The sequence below is a fragment of the Anser cygnoides genome, chromosome 14 (genome assembly GCF_040182565.1).
Source record: "Anser cygnoides isolate HZ-2024a breed goose chromosome 14, Taihu_goose_T2T_genome, whole genome shotgun sequence".
NCBI lineage: Eukaryota > Metazoa > Chordata > Aves > Anseriformes > Anatidae > Anser > Anser cygnoides.
Window position 1 is genome coordinate 10,891,055 of NC_089886.1, and position 12,959 is coordinate 10,904,013.

At 52.3% G+C, this 12,959-nt stretch overlaps 1 protein-coding gene across 1 annotated transcript in view; it reads right to left on the bottom strand.

Annotated features, from left to right (window-relative positions):
- STK10 (serine/threonine kinase 10) overlaps positions 1–12,112 on the bottom strand; it is a 48,236-nt gene extending 36,124 nt beyond the window's left edge. The window contains exons 1-2 of the mRNA XM_048080475.2: positions 11,661–12,112; positions 72–236 (exon numbers count right to left, since the gene is read on the bottom strand). Of these exons, the coding sequence (XP_047936432.2) occupies positions 72–236; positions 11,661–11,816 (321 nt within the window). The 5' untranslated portion in view covers positions 11,817–12,112. The remainder of the gene's footprint in view (positions 1–71; positions 237–11,660) is intronic.
- Positions 12,113–12,959: the final 847 nt, after the last annotated feature.

Below are 12,959 nucleotides of genomic sequence, written 5' to 3' on the forward strand. Positions count from 1 at the left end.
GCATTAGCCATTTCCTCCCTGCCAAGAGAGAAATGTGCAGCCGTACAGGTCACACACCGTGAGTCTCTTACCCAGAGCTTGCCATCCCAGTAAAACGCTCCCAGCAGCTTGACGATGTGCCGGTGATCGCAGGTCGCCAGTATTTCGATCTCCACCATGTAATCCTCCAGTTCATCTTCGCTCTTCGTTTCGATGACTTTGGCAGCCGCTAAGGCACCGGTTTCCTTATTCTTAGCCTGCAAGACAAAACCCATATGAGTACAGAGGCGAGGAGAGCCAGAACACGCAGTACTTGCACAGTTCCTGCTCGGCCGATGCACGCTCAGCACCATCCACAACACAAGCGCAGGAAGCTTGCAGGTGCCTCGCTGCTCCTTCAGCATGCCCAAAGCTTTGGAAGGAGGACAAATGCTGTGCAGGGGACAAAGCATCCTCCCTCCAGTCTCTAACGCCCACACTGCTTCCCATCATGGAGAGGAAGAGGCTTTTGGACAAGGAGATGAATCCTATTGTCTGTAGCATGAGAAGAGATGGAAGCAAGAAAATCTCAGAATCCAGAGGCCCACATATAATACTGTGGGCAGTATCTCCAAAATCCAACAATATTCACATTACAGATGTGAACTGTCAACAGCCCTGAGCATCCCTACACTCCCTTCCTAACCAGAACTTTTCTGCAATGTGTGAGGGAAACATAGGGATGTCCTCCTTGGCAGGGAAAGCAACAAGAAGGGTGCATTTGCCAGGCCTGGTCCACATTCCTGGTGTTGCATTTCAGCAAGCTGCTCAGATCATGGTAAGAAAAATACTCCACATGTTCTCCTGGTTGCCCCCTCCATTCCTGTAGTCCCTTCAGCCTGCTTATTGCAACCTGCTTCACCAAATAGCTAGAAACCTGCCCGAACCTCTTTCTTCTGCTGCTTGGGAAACCTTTGCTGACTTTCTCTCCTCTTTCCTTACAACAACTCCGTTAGTGACATTGGGTCAGTGACTCTGACCTCGCACCAAGTTGCCTGCAGCTCTGCTTGCAGATGCCTAACACAGAAGGTGCTATTGCTATTGCTGGAGGCACCACGCTGCTGCTCGGGGGCTCTCCACCCAGTGTTGCCCACAACCCTCCCCAAAGCTGTCAGGGCAAATTTGCATTTTTCAATTGGAAATTTGCACAACTTCTGCAAAAAAAAAAATGGAAGTCCGCAACCAAATGCAAAAAGGTTGTTTGCAAGAGTCAAAGGGCTCCACAATCAGCCGTGTCACGGGCTGGGAGTGGGGGCGAGACAGCAGACACTGACTCAGGAGCTCAGTGCCGTTCCCCGAAGTGCATTGAATCAGCAGGTTGAGAAATCCCCATTAGCTCCCTCACCCCACTCCTCCACCCACACAGAAGAGCCCCCAGGGCAGGATTTCAGTTCCTTGCCCATTTTCCATTCATCGTGCCCCCTCCGGGCTGCACAGCCCCAGCTGGGATCACGACTGCTTCCTGGGGGAGGAAGCCCTGGCAGGGATGCTCGGCTGTAGGAACAGTTGGGACCTTTCTGACTGCTCTGCAGTTTACGTATCTGTGTTTGGAAAACCTAGGCGGGAGCTTACAGTAGGATTAATTCCTAGTGTAAACACCCCGAGCCCCGCTGAGCAGTTTTACAAGGCTTAGGTGAGAGCGGGGCTGTGTACTGCCAAACAGGCTGGGGAGGGGAGGAGGGAACGAGGGAAAAGCCATATAACGGAGGGAGGGAAAATAGGGGAGCCCTGCCTCTCTGCTGGGTTTTGAAGGCTTGCTGAATTGACACTGGTTGGCACGCACAGCTGGGTCTTTACTACAGGGGACAAACCCATTTCCACCTGGGCTTGCTGCCCAAATGCAAGACAGCAGCTCAAGCTGGTTTCAGAACAAAATAGGTTTTTTGTATTTTTTTTTCTTTTCTCAAGTTTGTGTCCTAATAAGTTGCCACCAGCAACCCTGAGGAGGGCAGGCAGGCTGGGGCAAGGTGTAAGGGGAGAAGTGGAGTTCTGGGGAAAAGCGGAGTTCTGGGGAAAAGCGCAGCACTTCCCAAACACCACAAGAAGTGCCCCACCGTGTTTGCTATACACTTAGGGCCTTGGGAGAGAGCCAAGGAGGGGAAGTAAATATTGTGAGAGAAGGTGGGGCTTCCCTCTGAGGTCAGCTATCGCATACGCGGGGTCCGAGCCAGCTCAGCCCTGCCAGGACTCTGGGCCCCTGAAGGCACCTGAAGAACACTGGGGCTGAGAGCCTGGAGCATGTAGGGTGTTCACCCTCGTGGGACATGCAGTCCCTGTGGTCCCCGGGGTCTGTGCATCCACTTAACCCACAGCCCCCGTTGGCAGAGGGCAGGCAGGCTGCCACCCCGCGGTGTCACCGCCGGTGCCACCAGGAGCGGGCGCAGAGCTGCTCCTCAAGCATGGCAGGGCTCGTTCTGCGAAGAAGGTGAAGAAACAATCGGTATCGTGAAGGTCTCCTGCCCAAACATGGGTCTCCTCTCCTGTGCTGTGCGTTTCGGAGGCTCTGAACAAAGACCTGGAGGACGCAGCTTTGCACACCCGGCTGCAAGCTGTGGGCAGGGGAGCGATCATGGCCCACGTGCTTGGCGGTGGCAGTCTGATCTTATCCGTTGCTACCCCTGCGACTAACGGCGAGTAGCCCAGCAACCCGCGGATATCGCTTCCTTTCTAGGTATGAACCCACCAGCACACTGCCTCACATTCAGCCCAAACACAACGCAGGTGAAATCAAGCTACCAGCAGTCAGACGGCTTGGTCACGCTGGCAGAAATGAGACCATCATCTCTGAGGAGAAGCCAGCTCAGGACATCGCAAACTCACGATGCCAGAACACGAGCCTTTGAAATAGCAACAGCAAATTCATGCGGGCTGGGATGCAAGGACGCGGTACAAGCAGGAGCCCTGTACCTCCCCTGGCCTTGCAGTAACGTCTCTGCTAGAAGCGAGTGCTCTCACGTGCCGTGGGAGCACAATTCCCAGGAGGAACCGAAGTGCCTCACAGCCTCGCATACAGCACGTATGAGAGCAGCAGCTGAAGCAGGAAGGTGACCTGAGACCGTGGGCTGAGCAGCAGATCTTAGAAAACAAATCTCCTCCAGTATGACCCCTTACAGCACAGACAGGAGACTGGTTCCCACGCAGCTGCCACCGAGGGGACCAAGACTCCACGAGGCGGCACCGCTGACCCCGGCTGAGCTGCCCACGATCCCACTGAGCCCAAACCCAGCCTTCCTGCCACAGGAGCCCCGCAGCACACCGAGGGACAGCTGTCCCCCATGGGGCAGGCAGACGGCTGTGTCACAGCCCCTCGCAGCAGCCAGCCAGCCCCCGGAGCTGGGCCGGATTCATACAGGCGGTGTCAGGTTTTGGCTAAACCTGCCGTGCGGTCTCTGGAACTCACATCTGGCAATTTCCTCCAGCTTCTCTGCTGGTGTTTTCCTGCATATGACGTATTACAACAGAGATATTCTTCCAGGAAGGTTTGTTTGGATGCTAAATAGGCCAAATGCTTTTGGTGCCATCCCCACAAGTCAGTTTCAGACATCTGAGGCACGGGATGACGCTTTAGGGCTTAAAGGCCTTTTCTGATTTCTGCTTGTCCTTGTGCAATAGGGCAGAAACTGTCCCGAGGCATCAGCACAAAGCAAAATACAGCCCACTCCAACCCCAAGAAGCCTAGCCAGCAATTTTGCAGGGGTAACCTGCATCTCTGGGTCTGTAAGCTGCTGGCCTGGACCACGCTCCTCGCAGCGAGGGGACCCAGTGCCAGGCTCAGGAAAGGCAGCACCCACTGCTCGCTCTCCAAGAGCTGCGGGATGGAAGAACAGAGCGGCCTCTCTACAGCTTCACCTCTACCTTAAGCTTCAGCGAGGGTCAAGCCCCATTTTGAAGCGATGGAAATGAAGACTCCTCCCATGGCGTTTCCAAGACCATCAGATTTTCTGGTGAAATTTGAGGACAGAAGACAAAGAACCATCCCTAACTGGTGAGGTCCCAAGAACAGAAACTGTTTGATGCTAGTGTGCGACCTATGGCTGGTCAGTCAAAAAACAAACAAACAAAACCCAACCCAACCCAACCCAACCAAACCAAACAAAAAAAACAAGCATTCGCTTCTGTCATTTAATCCTCTGCTGGGCATTTTAATGCCATGGATAATTTGTCCCTGGAGTGCTAATTAGTACAAAAATAGAGCAGACAGCTACCAGCACACTGCCCAGAACGTGATGCTGAACCATAGCTGGGTTCATTGCAGTCTCAGCATTTAAAACCCCAAATGCTTTCAGGGCCAGTGGCAGCCTCTGTGCAAACCAACGCGTGTGCAGAGGTAGGCTGACAGGTCTGTGCAGAGACGGGAACGGGGCACGCATTTCACAAGAGAGCACACATCAAATAAAAGTTATCCAATAAACCACTTCCAGAAACCCACGCCAGGAGCCAAGGTTCGGGATAAAAAGGAAAAGGAAGAAAGGATCTTGCTGGAGCCCTCCGGAGAAAGGCAGGTGCTGGGCACGCTGCTGCCAGGCAATAGGGGGCAGGGAACAAGTAGGATCACTCCTCGAAGGCAGAGGTGCTGCTTACTTCATGGGCCTAAGGGGTAAGAGGTGACAGTTCAGGTGACAAAGCTGTTTGGCCTTTGCCTGTGACTCACCCTCTGAGCTATTGTGAAATCCAGGCTATTTTAAGCCTTTCCAGAACGCGTTACCGGCAGGCAGGATTGTTGCGTCCTTCCTCAGGCAGCCCTGCTGCCAAGGCACAGCACGCTGCTCCGGGAGCCACAGGAAAACCCCACGCGAGCCCTCCTGCAGCAGTGACAAAGGGAGCAGCGAGGGCGCTCCGGCTGGTCCCATGGGAATTTTGTCTGGGCTCGCTTGCCGGCGTGGCTGGTGGCCCGGGGTCTTCCAAGCCTGGGGTGACCCTTTTGAAGCTGCTCCGCGATAAAGTGCCACCACGTTTCTGTCCCTTCTCTCCATGCGCTGGGAGCGCTGATGTTTCAGATCTCACCGAGTTGGAGAAGCAAGAGGGAAAAGCCCCATGGTTGCCATGTCTTTGGGGGTTGATAGTTCTGGCTTGATTTTCCATGCAGCGTATTCCTGCTGCATGTCTTTGTATGCAAACAACTGCTCGTTTAGATATTTCTCAGGGATAACGTAATGATTAATTGCCTTCCAATGAACTTTGTCTGAGCTGTCTGCATCAATAAGCACAGGACAGACAGGCTCATGTCAGTGTTCCTATTGTCAAATAATCAATGGGAGCTGAAATTAATTCCATGTCCGACAAGACCCATGGAGCCACTTCAGTTTGTCACAATAACTAAGTTATTTTTTTTTTCTTTCGGAAACGTTTAGTTTACCCCTGGCACCAGCCAGCAGAGACGAGCGGGTGCAGCAGTGTGGTTGGGGCAGCGGGGCACCTGAGGGTGCTGTGCCCTGCAGCCTGGGCACTTGTGGGTGGCAGAGAAGACCCCGAGCTCACATCAGCCTGGGGAGGGAGGCAGGCAGCATGTCCTGCTGCAGGTGGTGCTGAGCAATCCCAGCCAGACCCAGCCTGGCTCCAGAGTGGCCCCCCCAGGAGCTCAGCTCTTTACATTTTGAGCTCACAAGTTACGACTTCAGGTGCAAAACACGTGCTTGGGGAAATTACTCTGAGCCTCATGCCGACATGATGTGGGAGAGCACCAGCAGGCTCCCTTATCTGCCAGAGGGACAAACGCAGCACGCATGCAACAAGCCCTCCTGCCCCACCTGCACATCACACCACCAAGTTCTATTTGCTGAGCATCCCTAGTAAATAAGCACCCACGCTGAGGGTCGTCTGCAGGCATCCGGCCAGGCTGGGCACCGACCTCATGGCTGCACCAGCGCTGCTGCCCTGGCAGCTGTGGCAATACTTTTGCAAGAGTTAGGGGGAAGTGGAAGTGGCTTGCAAAACACACAGAAAGGCGTTAGTAAAAACGCAGAAACGCCTTCCTCTGGTTTGACGTGCTAGGGGTAATGGAAAGAAACATTGCCAGCGAGTTTGAGCAACGACCAAGGGCTTCTTTTCTACAGGGGCATGCGAAAAAAGCGTGACCAGAGCATGGCACATACTGCCCTTTTTGCCTTAAAAGCTTGGCAGGAGGCAGGGAGAGCCAACAAGCCCAAGCAGCAGTAGATTACTCAAGGAGCAGAGAAGCTCCATGCAGTGCTATGAACCTTGGACCCGAGCACAGCAGCAGAGGCCAGAGGAAAAATAGGGAGCTTCATTGCTGATACACCACACCATAGCCCTCCAAGAGACACCAACTAGTTTCTCAGGCCCAGCACGAGCAAGAAATGAACAGAAACCCATGCAAGATTCGAAGAGATGGAAGAGGGGAAAGATCTATGTGGATCTAACAACTTCAGCCCACAGAGACCTCGAGTCTGGAAGCACAGAGCATCCCTCAAACCACCTGGAAAGGCACAGCGGCTCAAGTCAAGTACGCCTGCCTTGATCTTTGCTCAGTCAACACCACAACATTGGGAAAAAAAAATAAGATCAGGAAAAAAAAAAAAAGCCATGAAACCACTCCTGAGTTTCCTAGCAACTTTCTGCAACAAGTTCAGCACATGGAGTGCTAAGGGCCTGGCCTTGGGCTGAATGGCTGCACGCCTGCGTGGCAGGGAACAGGGACACGAAACCCCCAGCCTGTGGGGACGTGCGGGGTCAGAACTCCCCATAGCCAAGCACTGGGGCACTGAGGGTGGGCTTAAGCTGAGGTTTGTTAGAAAAGCCCCAGACTTACAGACAGCAGCACCCCAAGGATCAGAAAAAAGAACATCTCCCCCCCTCCTCACGTGCCCCCAGAGAAACTGGGCACTCAAAGGGAAAAAGATAAAAAAAAAAAAATGAATCAAGAGGCATGTTGGGCAGGGATTTTTCTAAGGGACAACAATTGCCATGTGCTTGGGAGTGAAAGGCTCAAAGGCTTCTGAGCTTTCTCTTCCACGCAGCTGCCCACAGCATTGCCAAGCTGCGGGCCATGACACAGAAATCATTGTCAAAATATTTAGGCCATGCAGAGGGATCCCTCTCCCCCTGCACACAGAGCGAGCAGCAGCTCCACAGGGCTCAGGACAAGCTTCTCTTGGACTCGTGCAGGGATGGAGCAGTGCACGTTTCACTGAGGTTTAAGTGACCATTAAGTTCAAACCAGTTTAAAGTTCACCCTGGTTTAATATTGTTGCACCACAGCTCTAAAAGTAAAGGAGTGGTGTCTTCCCATTCCTCTTTTCCTAAGATGTTTTATGGGGGGAAAGAACCCATCAGCTAGTCTAAGAGACAAAGTCATGAAATCATCTTAGTTTTTTTTTTTTTTTCCCTGTTTCTGGGCACAGTTGCAATCAATCAACTTAAAACTTTATTCTTTTTTTCCTTTTAATCAAAAAAAAAAAAAGCTAACCAGCAGATTAGCATCCCTCCGCAACACCCTTTCCAGGAACTGCATGTTAAAACCCCCATGAATCAGACTGCCAGAAGCTGAGCCCAAGTCGCTTGAGAACCAACCGAGCGCGGCGCAACCTCAGCTGGCGAGCAGAGGTCTGCAAGCAGAAGAGACATCCTGCAGCTTCTCCTGGGCCCACGCTGTGGAAGCCAAGCTTACAAGGCAGCTGCACGACACCTCAACAGTTAGTCCTTTATTACCCAAATTTCAAAACGGAGCATTTATAGTCTGTAGCAGGGAGAGCATTAAGCCCTAAAGCCGCGATGAAAGATCAGATAACCCAAACGTGGCTTTCTGAGCTGCATCTGGAGAAGAAAGCAGAGCCGCACAAGAGGCGTGCTTATGAATTGCTGTGGCACAGGGCTGAGCGTTATCTATCTCGGCGCCTGTTTCAAACGGAGAGATGTTTGAAGGCGAATTCAAACGAGGTTTTCCACTGCGCTGGGGGCTGGGGGCAGCGTGGCAGCCCGCGCTCCCGAAGGGGCCATCCTCTCCCCACCCTGCGAGAAGAAAGCGCTATCAGGGAGCCAGCGTCCCCATCAGCACACGCTGGAAAGCTGAGATAGCGTTTCACAAGAGGCATGAGCACAGCAAAACAATCCCATGGTTAGAAGCGCGGTGAGCCTCCTTCCAGCAGAGCCACGCTTTTGTACGTCTGAGCCCTTTCCCTGCCAGCCCAGAAGAGTCTGGACGTATCCATCTATTCCTGCTGACACCAGTGCATCTGTCTGCAGCAGTAAATCCCCTGTCCCTGTACCCAGTGGGTTTTTCAGGAGCTGCTTGAATGGCTCAGGGCTGAAGCCCACGGCTGCAGCTGGAGCATCCTCGCGGCCCCGAGCCCAGCCCTGCGCCAGCAGCCAGCTCACGGCGCCGCTGCCACCGTCCTCCCTCCCCGCACGCACCCACAGACATCGCCTTCGGACCAGTACAGGCCCAGCCAAGCATTTTATGAGATGTGTATTAGGTGTTTCTGCAGCAAAAAGTAACTCTGTTTTTAAGGCTGTTTGGAAAGGGCCTGAGTTAGGAAATTGTATTTTTATAGGCTCACAAACGTTGGGGTACTGCAGACTTCACAGGTTAGCACACACTGCTCGCAGCTCCTGGTCACCGACCTAATGAGTGATGTAAGATCATTGATTTAATGAACTTTGGACGGGGCGGGTAAAAAATTCTATTTGGCATGCAGTGCGTTGCTATCTATGGGCTGCTATTGCTTCCTTATCACAGCCACTGGAGGTACCAAAACCAAGAGATTAATAGAATGAAAGCAAGGAAGAAAGTCTCTCCCCACCCCCTTCCTACTTTTCAGCTTTGTTACCCTCTGCAACAAGTTTCGCCATTTCCTCATACCATCAGGTCCCTCTTTTGCAGAAGAAAAAAGTCTTTATATAGAAATAGGGAAATCCCACTGGCTGCAGGTTGGTTCCTTAAGTTCTGCCATATGCATTTCAGGCTCTACTGCAGGCCTGATTATTTTTAATTAACAAACATTTAAATCAAGCCTGTCCTACTTTTGTAGACGCTGTGCCAAACCAGTTCAAGTTTGCTCAGCTGAGTGCACAGGGAGCCCGAGGAACAGCTCCCTGAGTGTTTTGCAGGCAGTAACACCAGCAAAACCACGGCACAGCAGAGCCCTTCTTCCTCCTGCTCAAGCCTGGCACCATAAAAACTAGACCTACTAAACCAGACATTTTTTCTTATATGAAAATCAAAATTACTCCCAGGTCAGAACTTTCTGGTTGGGTTTCAGACCATTCTCTGTACAAATCCCATCTTTCTGCCCTGCGCAGGGACCACGGGCTCTCACAGCTGAGCACAGCATGCAGGAGGCAGGGCAGGATGCAAGCACAGGCGGATTATATCATATCCCCGTGCTTCCGTGTGTGGAAAGGGGGTGGAAGGCAGGCAGGAACTCCATTCAAACATCCTGAAACTCTCACAGCCCTACAAACACCCTGACTTGCTCTGAATGATTGCTTTGGTGTGAAGAGCAAATTGACTTAAGTAACTTCAAGGGAATTTTTAAAAGTTTTCATGGCACCTCGGCTGCCTGTGTTTTCCTTGTGTGCAAGCGTTGTTTGTTTTGGGCTTTTTTAGCAGCTGAGCAGAACAATAAGGCAAGCCCAGTCTTTCACGTCACCATCCTATATGCATCCTATATCATCACCTAGGGTAGTGCTGCAAATTTAGAAAGACAAAGGAAGAGAATATGCAAGTTAAATCTTCACGTGGCAGGAAACTACTCCGTAACAATGCTACTGCCTATTATCTAAAATAAGGCTTTAGAGTAGCATGTCACCTGAATAACTGGGGAACCATAAACAAACAAACAAAATCTTGCACAAGAACTCCAACCAAGATGAAGGATGGGCAGAGAAGAGATCAAAGAAAATGGAGAATTAAAAACTTTAGCAACGCGAAGCATAAAACATCCGTTTGCTTTGTCACAAGGTTAGTCCCCTCCCCATGACCAGCCGCAGTAAAACATCTCTAAAGCAGACAGTTGTCTAAGTGTACGTTAACAACTTCACCTACGCTTGGAGTGAACTTTGGGTTGTAACCACACGGTCTGCACTGTATCGTATGCTACAATCCCCATTCTTCTTTGGGTTGAAGTGGGGAGCAAAGAAGGTGGAATTAGGGTTGAGAAAGTGTTATCCGGCACGCGGACGTCCTTAGCCCACCATACGTAAAGTTACTGTGATAATTTAATGTATTAATATCAGGCTGGAGTTAACAGCACAGGCATTCAGGTATGACAACAGATTTAAAAACCAAACCAGCCACTTTCAAAGTATGTTCATTCTGAAAAGTTCACTATGTAGGATATGTTAAACACATTTAAAATAGAGGATATATAAATCAGGTGTTCGTCTAAGTTTTCATTTGTCTCAGAAGCCTATTAACTTGTTTTACAATGTTTACCTCATTCCTATCATTGCATGAGAAACCTTAGCTAATACAAGTAAATAATTACCCAGGAGAAGAGTGAGCGTTGCTATATACAAACTGGTTTCCAATGCACAACACCGAGTAAACTGGTAACAGATGCACTAATTGCTACCGGTGCTACTTTTAAAATTATAAATATATCAGACATTAAATTACGATTATCAGCAACTGCATTTTATTAGCAGAAAGGATCCTTCACCAAGGATTTCCACCCAGTGTGTGGAAAGCACACTTTAAGCCTGCTTTTTAGAGTTTCTCTCAAATAACATGATAGAGAAAATAAATAGATAAGAGCCGGAGTGCTGCGGTAAAACACCCCTGTCCTGATCTGAAAACAACCAGCTTCCTTCCTGACCTTCTCTGCAGTTACTACTTATTTCTCAAGGCAATGCCTTGCTGAATGTTCCAACGAGGCTGTCAGAAAGCAGCTGCCAAGCAACAAATTCACAGCTCCAACTCCAAATTATCTTTGTTACGCAGCTTGCCCCAGAAGGCTGGATCCCCAACCTGCTTCTCCAGCCAGCCCCAGCCAAAAGCCTCCTGTCTCAACCTCGCAGAGATGACCGGACCATTTCAGAGCCAGTTACAGGCGAGAATGCAGTTGCTTTGGAGAGCAAAGTACAGCTGAGCATTTGGCCTTTAAAACCTGGCTCCCCCAACACGAAGGTTAAACTGGCACAGCACTGGACACGTCCCCACCAGTGAGGAGCTGAGCTCCTCTTCTCCCTCTAAGTTTTCTTTTTGCCAGCAAGGACCACAGGAATACAAAATAATGTCACCCCCGGAGGCTCACAAAACTTGGAGGCAGCCCGGAGCCTGCTGACTTCCAAGAAATCTCCATTCATTGCACCGCCAGGTTTGGCAGGGAGCACCTCACACACTCGGAAAGCAGTTGAGTTGGAGGGAGAGGGGGAAGAAAAAAGGAAAAAAGATGGGGTTGGGGGGGGAAGAACGCTTCTCTCTCTTTTTGCCCCAAGCACCACCCCGCACTCAGCACCACCAGCCGCCCCGCTGCCTCTGCTCCCAGGCAGGAGAGGCCGAGAAGTGGCTTCTTTTCCCCTCCAGCAGCTCAGGGGACGTGGGGAGGCAGCGCAAGGTGCCGGGGGTCCAGCTCCCTGCTGCTCCCACGGCTTCTGGGGAGGGGAAAACGACCGGGGGCTCCCCCAGCCCGACGGGGCGGCCGCAGGCGAGGTCCCCCCGGGCCCCTCGGCCGCGCACCCACCTTGTACACCTTGCCGAAGGCTCCGTCCCCCAGCTCGCCCACCACCTCCCACACCTCGCCGGGGTCCAGATCGCGGCGGACGTGCTCGTACTCCTTGGAGCGGCGCTTCTCGAAGGTGGAAAGGCGAAGGATGCGGCGGAAATTTGCGAAAGCCATGCCGCTCCCGCTCCTACGGCTCCCGCTCCCGCTGCTCCCGTTCCCGCGGCTCCCGGTGCTGCTCCGTGCGGAGCCGGGAGCCCGGCGGCCCCGAGGTCCCGGCAGCAGCCTCCGAGCGCCCCGGGGAGCGGAGCCGTGCCCGGAGCCGCCGCCGCTCCACCTGCTGGCCCGCCCGCAGCCCCCGCTGCCATTGGCCCGGGCCGGGCAGGGGCCGAGCAAAGCTCAGCGGAGCCCAGCGGAGCTCAGCTTCGGAGCATCGGGACGGAGGGCGCGGGGTTGTTTCAGGCTCGCGAGCCGGTTTGGGGGGCAAGAGGGAAGGCGCGCAGCATCCTCCCCCTGGTTAAAAAAAAAAAAAAACAAAAAACAACAACAAAAAAAAAACTAAATCCCTCGGGAAAGCCGCGTGAAAATCACGCATTGAATGGGGACACCTAGGGGAAATACCCGACGGTGCAGCCGCCTTCGGTAATTTCTGGGGCCAACCCCTCACCGGCTGCGGGTGTTTTGCTGCGTGCCCCCAGGGCGGGGGTCGGGGCTGGATTCCCCCCCCCCCGCATCCCGCTGCGTGATGCTGGCAGCGCCCCGCTCGGCCTCCCGCCGTGAGACCTCCTTACATCCCCGACACATCGCACCCGGGAGCGCGGGGGCTGATCGCCGCCCCTTGCTGCCTTTGCTGTGAAGCAGAGCTGGATTTATCCTGGTGTGAGCAGCCCTAGCATTTCGGCTGGGAGTTTCCCAATCGTGATGCTCGAAATGCTATTTAAAACCGCAGTTCCTGGAAATCTGTGGCTATAGTAGAATTTTAGCTGCCTTTCTGAAGTAAGCTTCGTGTTCCCCTACTTATTCCCCTCTCCCCAGTGGGCTGTGGGAAAAACAAGCTGAAAATACAACCCAAGTACATCCCTGGAACAGAAATAATGGAGCACTTTTTAAAAATCCAGCTTCCTGAGTCTTGGATACGACGCAACATGCAGATTTGGCAGTGCCGGAGTAAGAACAGAATCAGAGCAGCTGCTTTTCAAAATCACCCACCTTTTAATCTCAATTTTTCCAGTGTTTCAGGTATCACTCATTTTTTCAGTTACTCATATCGATAGTAGTGTATTTACTTCATTGCACTAGTGGGCCTGGGCGCTACACACG